Source organism: Monodelphis domestica, chromosome 4 (assembly GCF_027887165.1).
Source record: "Monodelphis domestica isolate mMonDom1 chromosome 4, mMonDom1.pri, whole genome shotgun sequence".
Lineage (NCBI taxonomy): Eukaryota > Metazoa > Chordata > Mammalia > Didelphimorphia > Didelphidae > Monodelphis > Monodelphis domestica.
This window is the reverse complement of record NC_077230.1, coordinates 83,023,030-83,041,760: the sequence shown is the minus strand read 5'-3', so window position 1 is coordinate 83,041,760 and position 18,731 is coordinate 83,023,030. Positions and strand designations below refer to the sequence as shown.

At 38.3% G+C, this 18,731-nt stretch overlaps 1 protein-coding gene across 2 annotated transcripts in view; it reads right to left on the bottom strand.

Moving 5' to 3' along the window:
• The window catches only part of ARHGAP31 (Rho GTPase activating protein 31), a 184,435-nt gene that overhangs the window by 29,244 nt on the left and 136,460 nt on the right, over window positions 1-18,731 (bottom strand). For both annotated transcript variants that reach the window (XM_001369947.4, XM_007493728.3), the window contains exons 2-6: window positions 18,576-18,678; window positions 15,844-15,988; window positions 9,493-9,578; window positions 5,835-5,942; window positions 3,377-3,516 (exon numbers count right to left, since the gene is read on the bottom strand). In XM_001369947.4, coding sequence (XP_001369984.2) covers window positions 3,377-3,516; window positions 5,835-5,942; window positions 9,493-9,578; window positions 15,844-15,988; window positions 18,576-18,678 — 582 coding nt within the window. The remainder of the gene's footprint in view (window positions 1-3,376; window positions 3,517-5,834; window positions 5,943-9,492; window positions 9,579-15,843; window positions 15,989-18,575; window positions 18,679-18,731) is intronic.

Genomic DNA, 18,731 nt, shown 5'->3' with positions numbered 1-18,731 from the left:
GGCACAATCAAATGTAATAGACTTTGCTATTAATAGCAGTGCAATGACCCAGGACAATCCAGAGGAACTTGAACGCTATCCACATCCAGAGAAAGAACTGTGGGAGCAGAAACACAGAAGAAAAACATGATTTATCATTTGTTTATATGGGTATATGATATCAGGGGTTTTGGTTTAAAAAGATGATTTAGCAAACTTCAACAACATGGAAATAAGTTCTGATCAAGGACACATGTAAAACTCAGTGGAATTGCGCGTTGGCTATGGGAAGGGGTGGGGGGAGGAGAGGGAGGGAAATATCATTCTTGTAACCAAGGAATAATGTTCTAAAGTGACTAAATAAAATTTAAAAAAAGATTATTCAGTTACATAAATGAATAATATGGAAATGGGTTTTTAGTGATAATATATGTATAATCCAATGGAATTGCTTGTCAACTCTGCAAGTGGGTAGGGAAGAGAACATGAATCATGTAACCATGAAAAGAAAAGAAAAGAAAAGAAAAGAAAAAATTAAAACAAAGCAAAACAAAAAGGAAAAAAAACTAATGGAAATCCTGGCTTTTCCATCTATTAACTACATAACCTTTGGCAAAACAGTCAATATCTCCGGGCCTCAGTTTCCTCATCTGTAAAATGAGAAAGTTGTACTTGAAGCTTGAGACCCAGCTAAGCCATATCAAGCTGAGAGCACTTAAGGTCCCAGCCAGTTCCAGACAATTGGAACAGGCTTAACTCAGCAAAAACCAAAAAGCAACAGTTCATTGCAGATATTATGACCCTAAAGGACATCATGGAGTGAACAAAGGCAGCTTCGGAGTGTGGGCAGAGTTCCCGTGTTTCCAGCACTGTGCAGGGAGAGGTTGTGCTCTGCCCACAATGCCAGTCTGTTTGGTGTGTTATGCCCTGGAGAGAAGAGAGACTGAAGAGAGTATTACAACCTGATATGAAAATATCCGTGGAGGCCACATCATTCCCCTTCCCGGAATCTTTATTTACCAAGCAATCTTCTGATTATTAATTTGTTTTCCCAAGTAAGGCTGCCTACTGGGAAGCGATTGGGCTTTCCAGTACAAACATTCAGGGTTGCTTGGCAGTTATATATATATTTTTTACATCTGTATTAAATTAACCCCACCAATTGATAAATTATTATTTTGGCATGGAAATGTGAGTCAGATCGCATACGGCCAGTTTCCCCAGGGTATGGTTGCCCCTGATTTCATTATGTAGGGACTGACTGGCCCTATAAGGGCTGAGAAACCAGAGCCTAAACTTGTATCCCCCCAAGATTTATAACCCGTAAAGTCTTCTCTTTTGGACTAAAGAGACACTTTTCTCTGCCCAGCGTTACAAAAACCAGACCCATACCTGGCTAAGGATCCCCTCTATAATACTCCTAACAAATGATGATCCAGGCCACGGACAAATGAATGGGAAGAATTAAATTTGATAATAAAAATTTTAAAGCCTTCCAATTTAATCATTTCTCTCATTTTTGAATAACTAAAGACATGATCTATTTTGTTCCTAAAAGCTAGTTTTTGTAGACAAACATTCATATAAATTATAATTGATTATATATTATTATATTATATATAATTTATATCATATAAATTATAATAAAATAAAAATTATTATTTTTATTATTATTTTCAAAACTCTTACCTTCTATATTAGTAACAGTTCTAACTGTCATGCAGCTAGAAAGTGTCTGAGGTCACATTGGAACCCAGGTCCTCCAGATTCTAGTCCTGGCACTCTAGCCACTGTGCCACCTAGCTGCCCCTTAATTTAGAAATTATTTCATTTTTTTCAAACCCTTACTTTCTATCAGAATTAATACTGTGTTTTGTTTCCCAGGCAGAAGAATGGTAAAGGCTAAGCAATGGGGGTTAAGTGACTTGTCCAGGGTCACCCAGCTAGGAAGTGTCTGAGGCTAGATTTGAATCTAGCACCTCCCATCTCTGGGCCTGGCTCTCTATCCACTGAGCCACCCAGCTGCCCCCCTAATTTATACATCATAAAAATATAATAATAATACCTGGTGGGAGCATCCTAGGCTCAAATCTGGCCTCAGCCACTTCCTAGCTGGGTGACCCTGTTCAATACACTTAACCCCCATTGCTTAGCCTTTACCACTCTTCTGCTTTGGAACCAATGAGCTTTGGAACCAATAAGGTTCCAAAGCAGAAGACAAGGGTTTAAAAAAGAATAATAATAGGTTGGGGATGTCGACTCTAAATGAACATCCTAATGTAAACAACAACATGGAAATAGGTTCCGATCAAGGACACAAGTAATACCCAATGAAATTGTGCATTGGCTGCGGGAAGGATGGGGGGGAGGGGGCAGGGAAATAAAGTGAGTATTGTAACCAAAAAAATAAAATAAAATAAATAATAATTTAAAAAAAGAAATGACAAAAAAAGAATAATAATAAAACTAAAATTTGTTAAAAAAAAGTCATTGTTAAGAATAATTGACATTTATATAGTGCTATTAGGTTTGCAATAGGTTTTATAAATGTTATTTCATGTGATCTTTACAATAACAGGGGGGTGGAGGTGGGGGTGGTTTGGGGGGGGGGGATTATTATCGCCACCCCCTCCGCCCTACAACCTTCCATGAGGCATTTTTCTCATGTCCAAAGCTATGACTCTGAATACTTCCTTGTAGGCTCAGCCAATATTTCCCCAAGTCTGGGAGGGAAATAACAGAAGCCGGGGGCCACAAATCTCCCCTTGTTTCACTCTTCAACCAGTTAAAGTACCTTTTTTTTTCTGGCCTTCATACAAGATACCCCATGTCCCATCTCCATTCCTTTATCCCGACCATCTCCCATGCCTAGAATAGAGTTCTACTCCACTTTAACCTCCTACAATATTACTTTCCTTCAAGGCTCAGCTCAATATTTCCTCTCTGTGTGACCCTGGGCAAGTCATTTACCCCAATTGCCTAGCTCTTACCACTCACCTGCCTTGGAACCAATACATAGTATTGATTCCAAGACGGAAGGTGAGGGTTTAAAAAAGAAAAAAAGGCTTTGGTTAAATTTATTTTTTGTATCAGGAGTTCTTATCCTGGAGTCTGGAAATCTGAGATGAAGAAATGGCAAGGCAACTAAGCTTTGGAACAGAAAAATGTACTCAGTGTCACTGAACATCAAGTCAGTCTCCTAAAGAGCTCAGAAAAATCATTATGACCACAATAATCGCAGAGCCCTAATGGCGTCCCCTACACAGCTGGTGTGAGCCAGAAACTTACAAACGTCAATTTCAAACACGTGCCACCGATATTCATCCAACACAGACACAGCGAGGCAAGCACGAGGGCAAGAACGATTAGGATGGACAAAGTCAGGTTAAACAATTACCATCGTTCTCTACAGAGCAGGGAGAGCTGCTGAAAATCTGATCCACATGATTCAAGATAAACTCAATCACCACCTGCTGGACTCGCACGGCGAGGAAGGCTGCATCTCCGTTACAGCCAATAGCTTCGATTTCCTTAGACCTAAGGCATGAAGGGAAAATGTCCTGTGAGCACCAGCGCATTGAGAATGAGCAAAGAAGAATCATCCAGGAAAGCCAGAGCTCTCAGTTTTTTTGGCATTTGTGACCCTGTAAGGCGATGCATCTAGAGTTGAATTCAGCCCATTATTTATCAGTAATGACCTTCTTGCTGTTCCTCACACAATGGTGCATGTCCTGTCACCACACTTTTGAACTAGCTCCCCCCCCCCCCATCTATAATATGTGTCTACATGTCTAAGCATCTCGTTTTCTTCAAAGCTTAGGTTAAATTTATTTTTTGCATCAGGAGTTCTTATCCTGGAGCCTGGAAATTTGATGTTTTTACAGAAATATTTGGATAATTGTATTTTAATATAATCTGTTTCCTATGTAATCCTCTGTGTTTTATTCATTTAAAAACTCAAAAAAAAATTTAAACCCTACCTTCTCTCTTATAATTTATACTAAAAATCCAAGGCAAAAGAGTGGCACGAGTGAGGCAGTTGGACTTCAGTGATTCATGCAGGATTACGTAGCTAGGAAGTATCTGAGGTCACATTTGAACCCAGGACCTCCCATCTTTAGACCTAGCTCTCTATGCACTGAGACATCTAGTTATCCCAATTGAAACACATCTTTCTGGGAAGTGATCCACAGGCTTCACCAAAATACCCAAGAAGTTCATTATAGGAAAAATGTTAAGTACCCCTTTCCATGTGTTAGTGACCTCTCTCCTCCAACAACCTAGAATTTTTTCTATCTGAATACATATGTGGTCTTCTCCAGGAAAACGTAAATTAATTTAGGGGTCCGACGGTTTAATCTGAGGTGGTGTCCCAAGAGTCTGTACCATAGTAGATCTTTAATACATGAATGTGGATTAATATGCAAGCGCAGAATTCTAGTTATTACATGGCAAACAATGTATGGATCTACCAGGACTAGAACTACTCATGAAGGGCTTTTAAAAACAAAACAGTCTGTACAAGTAAGGAACAAGGAAGTGCATTTTTTTCCCCTTCGAAGAGTTTTTCCCCCTATTGTTCTAAAGGGCTCGCCATCAATCATTAAGAAATAGAAGCCTGTCTTTTCCTTCAGTAAGCAGACCTTCTGGGTTTCAGCCAGTTACAAGTGACTCGTGGTGACAAAAATAGTCAGCTATCCACACACAAAGACTAGAAAGTTGTTCTTAAGAGATGGCCCCAACGTCTATCTATTTCTCCTGTAATTATAATGATAAGACTGCATCTGGTCCCAGATGTTTCCAAATTAGCAGGTGAAAGATGTGCCAACAAAATCTATTTAAATCACACAGTAACAGTTACTCCTGATATAGTTAGTTGAAACAAAATTATTTTAAAAGTTTTTAGCTTTATGCAATTTCCGGTCTTAATTTTCCTGTGTTGGATGCTATGAACTCACTGACTGCTTGGTCGTTTGTTTGTACTTTTGTCCTTCTCTTCTCCCTCCCTGAATTTTCTAATAGTAGGATAACTTCCCAAAGACCATTGCATCCCCCTGCCATTGAACTTCCCTGGTTACAAAAAAAAAAAAAACAGTTAAGCAGGGCAGCGAGATGGCTCAGTGTCTAGTGAATCAGACCTACAGTCAAGGAAGTTCTGGATTCAAATTTGATTGTAGCAATTTCCTATGCAAATCACTTAATCCTGATTGCCTAGCCCTTACCTTTCTTCTGCCTTGAGTCTAATACTTACTATTGTTTCTAAGACGATAGTAAGTATTAGACAATAATAAGTATTCTAAAACAATAGTGAGATAAGAATTTTAAGAAAAACAATTAAGCAAAACCAACCAACAAAATGATGCCTGTCCAGCTGAGGATGCAACATTCTAGTAGAGGAGGTAAATGAATTTCATCCATTCCCTGGGATCCATATTGGCCATGACAATTTCACTGGCGTTAACAACCTCTTCACATGGTTTTCAATTAGATTTGTGGGATCACCATGTCTATTCTATTTCTGCTGATATTTGTTCTGTGTCAATTCACTGATCAATTTTTAATTAAATAATTAATCAAAGTTAATTGCTTGATTACATGCGGATATGATTGGAGAAGTAGACTATAAGCGATCATCCTAGTGCAAATATCAATAATATGGAAATAGGTCTTGATCAATGACACACGTAAAACCCAGTGAAATTGCATCGGTTATGGGGAGGGGGAAAGATGGGAAAGAACATGAATCATGAAACCATGGAAAGAGATTCTAAATTAATTAAATAAAAACTTTCAAATCTTCTACAAGAAAAAAATAAATAAAAATAAAAATTGGAGTTAATTAAGGCTTTCTTTACCTGAGAAGATTTGGTGCCCACACCAGGGCCAGGTTCCTGGTGTGCATGTTGGTCTTGCTGCTGAAGGAGGCGATGTGGGTCAGGTGCCTGATCAGGTATTCCAAGGTCCTGTAATGGGTTCATTTTTGGGGGGATAAAGTAAAAACCTTTAATGCCTGTGTGAATCCTGTAATCTGTAGGTAATTCCAAAGTCTACATTTTAAGGAATATCTGAGGATTGTTGTCCCAGGAATGATGGAGAAAGGTAGGAGGATATCATGACATCTTTGGTCATTATAGTCCTCCAGGAGAATTTATTTAGGTGTAGAGAAACCAAATACTAGATTTAAAAATTTCAGAGCAGAGACCATATTAATCCTTGCCTTTGTAACTCTAACATCTCGTATATGCGTTTGTACATGGCAAGTGTTTAATACATATGTATTGGATGGAACTCTCTCTCTCCTACAAAAGCACATTAATTTGGTTTCTCTACCCCTAAGTTTTCACATCACTAAAATGAGGGAAATAATCCATTCTGTGAGTCCATGAATCTAAGAAGTGTGAGTAAAAATGAATAAAAATCCAAGTAATTTAACCATATAGGATTTAATAAAAACAAAAGGGAGACAGAAAGGGGTTAATTCAGTCAAATGAGTCTAAAAACCCACACCTGCCAATGCTCCCAAAGCACAAGCTCAAAAAGAGCCTCCGCCTGGGTCTCAGCCAAACTTGTCTCCCAAACCTCCCTACCTAAAATGAGGACATAACTTAAAAGGATGCTGGGTAAATGTAGTTCAGGTGTAGCAAATTTCTATTTGCACAGAGGTTAGGCACATCTAAGTTGGATTCCAATGAAGAACAATCAAGGAAAAACAAGTTCAGAGGAAATATGTGTGAGGTTATGGAGGTGAAAGGTTAAGAAGGGTGGGAGAGAGGCATGGAAGAGTGAATGGTAAGACAGGCAATTCTGTTTTGCATAATAATACATGTATAAGCCAGAACAAATTGTTTACCATGTTTGGGAAACAGGAGGGAAAGAAGAGAGCCAAACTTATAATTTCTTACCATTTCAGAAAACATAGGTGAAAATTGCAATGCCATGTAGTGGAGAGAATTAAATATTTTGTTTTTAAACTAGTGAATTGGAAGGCATGGATGATTTGAGTGTCAGGGCTGAATGGGGCATTAGGAATTATGATTGGGGAGAAGGACAAGCTCAGTCAACATGGCAACAAATACAATAAAAGCCTGCTGTGTTTGAAGTTGGGCTTTCAAGACTACCTTGTTCCTCGTATCCCCTGCTTCGATCTATCGTAGGTCCATCATGCCCTCATACACTTGAGTGTTAGATGGAGAGGCCACTTCTCTCACTCCTAATTAGGTATTAGCTTTGTTCCCTAGCACAGGCCTTCCCATGGCTTTGTCCTGTAGTACTGAGGGGCAAAGAGCTGGAAAAGTAATGTCTGTGGAGCTCCATAATAAGGGTTACAGATCACAGTTCTCGCCCTCTTTAAATAGAGAAAGTCAACAGAGAGACCAATATAAAATCAACACACTAAGTGACTTGGAGCAATTCTGAACAATGTGGTTAAAGGGGAAGGGACCGGTCAGGTCTTGTGCTTCTGAGAGGAACCGTATAAGAGGAAGAGTTGGGAGTGCCAGATCTTGGGCTTCCAAGAACCCTTATAAGAGGAAGTGTGTATGAGTGCCAACAGAAAGAATAAAAACCCAGTATAGATCGTTAGGCCAAATTTCCAGCAGGAAAAAAAAAATACTCAGAAGAATGTAAGTTTCTTGAAGGTAGAGATAAGTTTCCATTTTGCCTCTGTACCTTTCTTGCTCAGTAAAGTTCTTTGTAAAAAATAGATGCTTAAGAAAGGCTTTTAAATTGGATGCTTGTTGGACTGAATCCAAAGGAAGGAGAAACATGGTGGATGGGAACCAGCAGGCTACTCTGAGCCCTTGGGGGCTGTCTGAGCAGACTCAAGAAGGAAGGAAAAGACACTGGTGTCAGGAAGAGGGCAGATTTGGGTGCGGGCTGGGGGCTGGAGGAGATGAAAGCAAATAGGTGGGGGAAGATTAGCCACTCTATAGGGCACTTTGAAGGCCATAGTAAGAAATTTAGTTTATTGAAGAGTCGATAAAGGGCTCAGAGTATTATATTCAGCTCATTCCAAAAACAATTCTTTTCTCTCCTTCAATTTTTCTAGATGACTTGAGTTGTGTTTCCTCATAGACTCTGCCTTGTTTGTCTGTGTGGGGTATCCCTGCTGCTGGATCAGTGTGCCTCTACTGCAGATTTGTGAGGTTCACATGAGAGGATATGTGTCAAGTCCAGGCAAACTTAATCTACACAGTTCTTTTTCGCATTCCTACTATTTCGGGATCAGAGAGCTGTGCACCTCGGGGGTTTAATAAATGCTTATTAAGTCTTTTCTTATTATGTTATTATTTATTATTATTATTATTATATTATGTTATAATTATTATTATATCTATTATATTATATATATAATATATTATTATATTATATTATATTATATTATATATATATATTATATATTATATATATATATGAAAAGCTTATTAAGCTTTTCAATCCCTAGTCAATAATGGGCCACCTTTTCCTTCCAGGATCACAGACACATGTTTTTGTTTGAGCATTTAAAACTCTTCCTAATGTGGTCCCAGCAGTCCTTTCTGATTTTAGCGCTCATTTGGTCTATCACTCTCCTACATAAATGCCACAGTTCAGCCAAACTAACCTTGCAGTTCTTCAAACGTGACACCCCTCTCTCAGGCCTTGCTCTGGCTGTCCCCTGTGCCTAGAGTGTCCTCCTTCCTCATTTCCACCACTTAGAATTTCCAGTTTCCTTCAGGGTTCACTTACTGCTTCCTGGAGAGGAACACCCCCCTGCTGGTCCTTATTTATGGAGCCCAAGAAAGACACTGGGAGCCAAGGCAGAAAACAGGGTCTGCCCCAGCACCAGCTCTGGCTGGGCTCTTGTCTTTGGGCTTTTTCTAGACAGGATGCTGAAACGTCCTTTTTTTCCAAGGACCAAAAATACTGGCTTACTTACCAATATTTCTCTTCTCACCCATTCCCTTTGGTTTATTCTGACACCCTAAACCCTGACTACAGCTTGGCCCTGGGACCCCCAAACCTCTACCCATCCTCTCTTCCTATAGGAAAAGCTTCCCTCCTCCCTGGGATATGGAAGCATATTTGGTAGGTCCATTCCACAATCTTCCCAACAGCCCTAAAACCTTGGGCCCAAGTGTGAGAGTCTCTGGGGCAGAGTATTATAGTGCAGGAAATAGTTAACCTATTTTCCCAAAAGCTTGGGTTCAAACCCTGCCTCTGACATTTATTGACTCATCATGTAAACTCTGTGTCTCAGTTTCTTCATCTGCAAAATGGGGATACTACTAAAACCTAAAAATACTCTCATGGGGTTGTTTTCAGGCTCAAATTAAATAATGCATGTTAAATGCTTTACAAACTTTAAATTGCTATAGAAATGCAACAAAAGTATATGAATTTAATGCCTTCTGCAAGGGATGTTGCATCTTTGACTATTTCACTATTGCTTATCATTCATAATAAAAGTAATTGATCTTTTAATAATTCACAATGATGATGACAACAAGAGCAAGGATGATAAAGGATGCTTACCTATAATGTGGAGGGGGAAGCTCCTGGATGACATTTTGGATTCGGGCCAGTTGGCCTTCTTCTTCTGGGCAGTGTGATACTGCTTGCTACGGACATGAATGGGAAAATAGCTCAGTGAGTCCATTGAAATAGATGCACACAAAGTGCTCTATCCACTGTACTACCTAGCTGCTCTATGTATTCCGTTCTAGGTTCTCTATTCTCTCTCACTCTGTCTCTGTAATGTATTACTGCAACTAGAACAACTACCACCACCACCACCACCACCACCACCACTACCACTACTACTACTACTAGCATTTATACAATACTTTATGTAAATATATAATATATAATATTTATATAGTACTTTAACGTGTATAAAATGCTTTTCAAATATTATCATATTTCAACCTCACAATAATCCTGAGATAAAGGCTTTTATTTCCCTTATTTTACAAATGAGGAAACTGAAGTGTGTTTCCCTAAAGTCACTCAGGAAATCAGTGTCTGCAGAAAGATTTGAACTCAGGTCTCCCTAACTACAAGTTTAGTACTCTATACATTGTGTCAACTAGTTTTTTTATAAATATTATAATTTACTTCTTATTTTGAATTTGATAAATTCCATTAAATGTGAATATTTTTATATATAATGTTATTAATGGAGGTTCAATACAACAATATATTCAAAACATCCATTGAATAATAATGTTCAAGAAGAAGGTTCATTGTAACAAGCTTTATTAATTACAACAAAGTCTCTATAAGACTTAAGGCTCTTGAACTAGGTACCTGAGTGGATGGAGAGCCAGCCCTGAAATCAGATATTCTCTAGCTGTGTGACCCTAGATAAGTCACTTAGCTCCATAGCCTTTGCTACTCTTCCGTCTTAGAAACATATACGAAGATTGTACAAAACATTTTTAATGTGATATAATCAAAGTCAATCATTTTACATTTTGTAATGTTCTCTATCTCTTCCTTAGTCTTAAATTCCTTCCTTTCCCACAGATCTGATAGGCATACTGTTCTGTATTTGTATTTCATAGCTGCACTCTTTGTGGTGGCCAAAAATTGGAAAACGAGGGGATGCCCGTCAATTGGGGAATGGCTGAACAAACTGTGGTATCTGTTGGTGATGGAATACTATTGTGCCAAAAGGATTAATAAAGTAGAGGAATTCCATGGAGACTGGAACAACCTCCAGGAAGTGATGCAGAGCGAGAGGAGCAGAACCAGGAGAACATTGTACACAGAGACTAATACACTGTGGTATAATTGAACGTAATGGACTTCTCCATTAGTGGTAACGCAGTGATCCAGGACATATGAGAAAGAAACACTATCCACATCCAGAGGAAGAACTGTGGGAGCAGAAATGGATTAGAAAAGTATATGATCAACCACATAGTGCGATAGGGATGTGATTTGGATTTTGGTGTTAAAAGATCGTTCTACTGCAAATATGAACAACATGGAAATAGGTTTTGTCAGCTTTGGGAGGGGGAGGAGAAAGTGGGGGAAGGAGATTATGAATCATATAAACACCGAAAAATATTCTAAATAAATATAAAAACTCTTAATAAATATTTGCTGAATGCAAAAATGACCCAAAACAATCCAGAGGAACTTATGAGAAAGAACAAAAACACAGAAGAAAAACATATGATCAATCATGTGATTCAGTGGGGATATGATTTGGGATTTGATGTTAAAAGAGATCACTCTACTGCAGATATGAATAACATGGAAATAGATTTTGAACAATGATACATGTATAACCCAGTGGAATTTCTTGTCAACTCTGGAAGGGGAGAGGGAAGAGAGGTGAGAAAGAACGTGAATCACACAACCATGGAAAAATATTCTAAATAAATTTTTTTTTAAAAGAGAGACTAGGGGGCAGCTGGGTAGCTCAGTGGATTGAGCCAGGCCTAGAGACAGGAGGTTCTGGGTTCAAATCTGGCATCAGACACTTCCCAGCTGTGTGACCCTGGCCAAGTCATTGAACCCCCATTGCCTAGCCCTCCTTACCACTCTTCTGCCTTGGAACCAATTCTAAGACAGAAGGTATGGGTTAAAAAAAAAAAGAGAGAGAGAGATGTGATTAATAGCACTTGTGATATTGGGGGTGGGGAGTGGGAAGGTCTTTTGTAAAATATGTGTCCAGGACGGTGGTTGATGCATACATCAGGTCTGGTTATTCTGATTATATGAAATGATGGGAATCAATGTATTGTTTTGTATTTTTTAATTTCTCCCTTTGAATGATGGAAATTAAACAAGCTATCTAATTAGTATCTAATATATCTCTAATATCTAATCTAATGAAGAGAAGACGATATACTATTATGGGCAAAGCATGAAAAACCTACCACAAAAGCTAGTACTTTACTGCAAAACACTTTATAGATATTCATTCATTTTATTCTGACAGCAGCCCCTGAAAGTAGATGCTATTACTTTGCTCCTTTATAGATGAGGGAACTGAACAAATACGGGTTAAGTAACTTGCCTAGGGTCACACAGTAAGTATCTGAGGCCAGACTTGAACTCAAAAGCTTAGTCTTATTGATTCTAAGCCCACACTCTATCTAAGGCACCTCTTAGCTGCTTGGTATAAAGCTAACCAAGGTACAGATACAATGAGTCCCTGAATTAAAGAAACCAGGCTGATTAAAGGGCCAGAGAGGTATCAAGGGTAAAAGTTAAATTTAGTTCCTACTGATAAAAATATTATGTTTTATGAGGTTTATTAAGATTATTAGAAATCAAGGAAATAAGAACAGTTCAAATCTCCATTTTTACACAAGGGGATGTGGTTGCAAATTAAGGTTTAGATGAATGAGTAGACCTTACAAGTCATCTCGTCCAAATCCCTTACTTTACAGGTAGAGAAATGAAGCAAAGAGGGATTAAGTGACTTGCTTGAAGTCACTTAGATGGTAAGTGGCAGAGTCAGGATTTGAACCCAAGTCTTTTGACTCCAAATAAAACTCTATCCACACTTGAGCATATTGAGCCTCAAGATCAAGGTAAATTATAAGAAGAAAGAGCCCCAGGTCTCCAAAATGATTTTTCCCAAATCTGCTTTAGTGCGTCCCAAGATGCCAATCAGGTTAAAGGAATTTAGAAAGAACTTAAAGATGACCCAGGAGGCATTTAGTCTAAGCCTCTCATTTTACCATTGAGGAAGTCAAGGTCCAGAATACAGAGCTTGTATGCTTCCATTGTGAAGAAAAAGGACAGCAAACCATCCAGAGAAAAAGAGAACAGTTTCCTTTTTTTTTTAACAGCATTGATTGTCTACAGCTAACCACTGTTCAAGGAAAGAAGAGAAGGTTGACCTCAGATCAGTGGGAATGTTGGACTGAATCTAGGTAGTGCCTGGGTTGGCAGAGCCATTCCTAAAGGAAGCTTTGGTGACTGGAAGGAACCTTAGAAGCCATTGAATCCAACTTCATTATTTTAAAGATGCAGAAACAAAAGTTAAGAGAAGTTGTGATTTCTTCAGGATCTCATAAACAATATTTGTCAGAGACGTTAGGTCTTCTTGGCTTTAAGGTCAACATTCTATAATGAGTCAATGGAGCAGAGTGGGTTGCAGGAGGGGAGAGAGTTTTCTTTTTTTCTCTTTTGCGAAAAAAGGCATCAGCGATCTATACCAAGAGTAATAATAATTCTGGAGTTGAGTTGAAGTTGTAAAAGACAGTCATTCCCATTAGCCACTTCCCTGGCCCCAGCCTTTACTCCTATTTCACTTTCTCTTTTTCATCTGAAATTTCTAAATTTCAGAGGACTCTTTAAGGATTAAAGCCTTAGACTTACAAATTTGTCAAGTGACTCTAAAAACATAACTTGGGAGCAAATCCTGTCCACAAATGGAAGTGTCTTTTTAAAAGTGTGCTGTGAGAAATGGTAAATAGGATGATTGATCTCAGTGGAAAGAACTTCATGAACTGATGCAGAAAAAACAAGCAGAACCAGGAGAACATCATGATAACAGTAATACTGTGGGATGATCAACTGTGACAGACTGAGCTACTCTCAGCAGTGCAAAGATCCAGGACAATTCTGAGGGACTTGGGACAAAGAATGTTATCCATCTCAGAATGTCTGCAGATCAAAGCATATGATTTTTCACTTTATTTGGGTTGTTATTTGGGGATTTTGGTTTAACATGACTATTTTCTTACAATAATGAACAATATGGAAATTTGTTTTGCACAATAATATATGTATCACCCAGATCAAATTGCTTACCATCTCTGGGAAGAGGAAGGGAAAGGAGTAAGGGGGACAGTTTGGATCTTATACTCTTCAGAAAACTTAGGTGAAAAGTTATTACATGTAATTGATGAAATAAAATATATTTTTAAAAATATGAATGAATTAAAAAAAAATTTTAAGTGTGGGAGAGACCTGAATGTCATGCTAACTCTTGATTCTTAGGTAATAGGAACTTTGCTACTGTACTTCTTTGGATGTCCTTGCTTGTCCCTATTAAGGGTTGATGGTGGAGAAATAAAGTCTGGAATTAAGGGGCAACAGGCGCCATCCAAATAGCCAGAAAGCCTCCTAACTGGCTAAAAATGAGGCTCCAATTGAAAAATTGTACCAATCAATCAATAAACTCGTTCCCATCTGGGAGAAGCTAATTACTCTTGGGAGCAAGGAGTCCATGTTCTAAAATGAAGCCATTCTCATCTGTAGATGCAGTTGACACACTTCGTAGGTACGAGGGAATCAGGCTCGGATAACTTAGAAAGCTAATGGCGGTGATGATATTATACACATTTCTAACTGCTTGGCCTCAATGTTTTATTTCTAAATAGGTATAGATGTGCCTTTTCCTCATTGAATAAACATAAGAAAATTCACCCACGTTGTGTAGAGAGTGAAAGAAAGAGGTGGGTGGGGGTTAGGGCATGACCTGGGTCAGGGAGGAAAATAATAAGAATTTAGGTGCAAGAGATCCCTTGATCTGAGGCTGTCAAGCTTATGTGTCAGAAGTTTCAAGAGTCGCAGGTTTCAGGCTGGGTTTCAGGGATACGAGAATCGTGGTAAATCTTAATAAAGGATGAAAAATAAAAAAGCCCTAGAGGAAAAGTCAAGGTCCCCTTCTGAGCCTGGAAAGGAAGAGCTAATGCCCAGAACTCTAAGGCCAACATAGGGTATGGGACAAGTGGGTAGCAGAGTCAGAAGGACTTGGGTTCAAATTTGACCTTCCTAGCTATTTGACCTGATACTTCCTAGCTATGTGACCCTGGGCAAGTATTTTAATCCTTGGCACTCTTATGTCTTAGTATGGATATGAAGAGAGAAAGTAAAGGTTTTAAGGAAAAAAAAGTTAGGGTCAGATATTGTCAATTCTTTAGTCTTGGGCAATGAATTTTCCTCACTACACAAAGGAATTGTTCTCTATTTAAATAAGATTGGATTATAAGGGGAAAAAAATCTCATAGAACCATATTTTTTATAAAGCACCTTAATATTGGTAAAACATTCTTCCTGGGTTGTCTTATTCAAGCCTCATAACAATCTGTGAAATGGGCAGGGCAGATAAAGAGCCAGATCTCTGGAGACCCTGGGTTCCAATCTGGTCTCAGATAATGTGTGACCCTGGGCAAGTCACTTAACCCCCATTGCATAGCCCTTACACTACTCTTCTGCCTTGGAACCACTACATAGTATTGATTCTAGGACAAAAGGTAAGTGTGTTTTTTTTAAACTTCGTCAAAACTAATTTATCATTCTCATCTGACAAGAGAATCCATATTCCACCTCCATGGTCCTCCACCTATGCAAAGAGGAGCTGAAAAGAATTTCCCAATTCTTTTCTAGTATTAAGATTGCTCATTATACCAATCCTTTTAAAAAACTCTTATTGTGAACTCTTGTTTATTTGCTGACTACATATTCTGCTATCATCTTTTCTCCAAACAAGCCCAGCTTCTGTGACTATTTCCCCTTATTCTTTATTCTTCCTTTCCCCCTATTCTTTATTCTTCCTTTCCCCCTCCACTTTGCTTATTCCTCCCAAGACCCTTTCTCTTCCCTTTCTTCACTTCCAAAAGGAAATAAGCTAAGAACAATGAAGGAAAAAAAATGGCAAATGACCCCACTACCCCCACAGATAAGAATAAATGGGATGGCTAGCATTTTTGTGGGTTGATAATAACAATAATAATAATTAGTCTCTAGCCATGAGATTGGACCAATGAATCATTTCTTTCCACTTTATAACAAAACCACCTACTGCATGAGATTCACAACTGAAAAGCGAACTCTTACCTCCTTCTCCAAACACCCATGTAACCTACCCACCCACCCATCCATCCAGCCCGAAATTGAAGACGAAAAGCTCACCGTGAATTTCTCATAGAGCTCATAAGTGAGGAGAGGGTTGGGCAGCTCCCTAAAGTACAGCTTACAAAGAGAGCCCACACAGTGAATGTCCTGAAGGTAAACTTCCCTTGTCAGATCTGGACATTGATCTGAGCCAAACTCCTGCCTGAAACAACACAGACAGAGACATAACAATACTGATGAACACAAATTAGATATATCAGGGGGCAGACAGAAGAAAAGTATAGCCAACCTGGACATGCTGATCTAACTGTACTTTCAACCCTGACCCTTGAACCCAAGACACCCCCCCCCCACCTAGATCCTCTACTCAAGGCAAACCTTTAAAGAAAGGTTGTAAGAAAACTCTTGGTTCAGTTCTGGACTTGGGAAAGGACATAACAATTACAGAGTAGTGAGTTTCCCACAGAATGTTCTATCTCTGATCTCTCAAAATATTTCGTGGTGGGGATAAAAGGAGAATGTGCTTGGTTTTAATAACAAGTTCCAAAGAGGGGGAAGGCAAGAGAGAGGGATGAGAGAAGGGGAGTGAAGGGAAGATGAAAGGCATGAAGGGTGAAGAGAAAAAGGAAAAAGGAGAAGGAGGGGAAAGGGAAAAGGGGAGAGAAGGGTGAGGAGGAGAAAATATGGTCTGTTGGGTCTTTTGCTTTCTCCTCATTCCCATATACTATCATTAATGACCATTTTTTGGTAATTATTGACACAAATTCAACCTAAGAACTAAAACCTAGGAACTTTAATGATTAATAGAGATGAGAACCAAGTCTGAGATTTCAATATTATCGGGAACTCCCAGGAGAGGAATCTCCCTTGATTAATACATTTTCCTCAACTTATTGATGGTCTTAGAAAGTTGTCTAGAATATTAAAAGGTTCAGTTAATTTTGACCAGGAACAGAGCCAGTATACGTAAAAGGGGGAGCTAGGTCTTCATGGCTTTGAAGCTGGCTCTCCATCCCTATAACACATGGCATCTCAGAATCTTCTAAACCATGGCATCTAGAGAAGAGCTCTAGTTATTGGGGATCAATGGACCCCAAATATCGTCTATGCTCTGTCGTGGAATGTCTCCAAAACAAGCTCTAGTACTCAAAATGGCATATGTTAAACGTTAAATTCCCAAATATAGGATAAGATCTTTGAGTTTTAATGTAGAAGAGCAAGGTTAAGTTTTGACAAAAAAAGATCAAACAGACATGGTAATATACCAAAGATTGACTAAAAAAAATATATGGGCCTTGAGGCCTATTTCCATGACCTTGAAGAAAATGCAGTGAAATTTCTGATACCGTTAAAATCTGGAAAGAACCAAGTTAAGACCTTGAAAAGAGAGAAATGCAATGATCAATGTAGTTTATAGGTATTTTTAAAAAATGAATCCAACGAGCTACGAGAATTCTTTTGCCAACATTCTTGCCAGCTCAATTTCTTGCCAACATTCTTGTCAGTTTATGTTCTTGCCAAAAATCTTAATACTTGATACAGGGTCAATCCTTAACTGCTGAAGAACTGGTTATGACATGAGCATCCAGCAAAAATACACGATTGCTGATAAATTTTTGAAGAAAGGCAAACCAGTGAATGAATGAGAATCTTTTAAAAGCTCCAGAACTCAGACTATAGAGTAACAGTAATCCAAACTTTAGCCGCAATTCTTGTAGAACTTTTTTATTGGAAAGAAAGGAATCATTTTTGAAATAAAAAGTTAGAAAGTCCATCTTTTTTTCTAATTAGTGGTTAAATAAATAGATGACTAATGAGTGAATAATTCACACATATTTTCTCATTGGTCTTGCTGAAAGAATCTTTCATTTTGAATTGAAAATTCTTGCGTTTTATTGTTAAAGCAGCCAAAAATGTAAAAACAAAAGTTTAGCTAAAATATGAGTATATCTTTATGGCTGAAGAACAGTTTCCAAAAGAGATAAAATTGTTGTTATAGTTATCTTCATCATTGACTTGGTTCCACAACCAATGATTTGACACATCTCTGTTCCATTTAACTTTAATAATAAAAGAGCATTATTTACCATTATGATGAATTAGGTGCAATAAAAGGATTGATTTAAAATGTAGATATACATTCTTCTATAAATGAAATTCTATCCATCCTTCATGTAGTTTCCATATTACAAATATAAGAAGATTAAGAGAAGACTCTCCAGTTCACTTATGGACTTTCTTTAAATACCTATAGAAATTCCAAAGACTTACCACTACTCAGTAATGGGGTTTCCTCTGGGTCATTAAAGATAGGTAATAATGTTCCAAGGGGGCAGCAGGGGTGGCTTAGTGAATTGAGAGTCAAGCCTAGAGACAAGAGGCCCTGGGTTCAAATTTGTGACTCTAGGCAAGTCACGTAACCCCCACTGCCCAGCCCTTATCACTCTTCAGCCTTGGAACCAATGCACAGTATCGATTCTAAGACAGAAAGTAAAAAGAAAAAGAAGTAAAGAAGAAAGAAAAAAAGAAAGTAAAAAAGAAAAAAAAGGTTTTTATTAATAAAATAAAAATAAAAAGTGAGAATTTACTTTTGTTGGGAAAATAATTCTTATCTTTCCAGTGAGTAATTTTTAGTGAAATCAAATGTCCTCACCATGGATCCAGAGATGCAGAATAAATGACCCTAGTAATTTGATTAGAGATATATTAGACTTGATAAAGAAACTCATCAGTCTGAGAAGGGTCAGTGACAGTCCTGCCTTGGAGGAGGATATGCAAGTCTAGAATACCTCAGTTTTTGGATGTTCGATGTTACTCCTGAAAGTCGGTAGATTCCGTCCACAATGCCATGAGTCTCAATAAATTCTGCACAGCTCCTCAGTACATAGGGAACTATAGAAAGGACAAGAAAGAAGAAAGACATTAGGCATCATTTTATAGTCCTT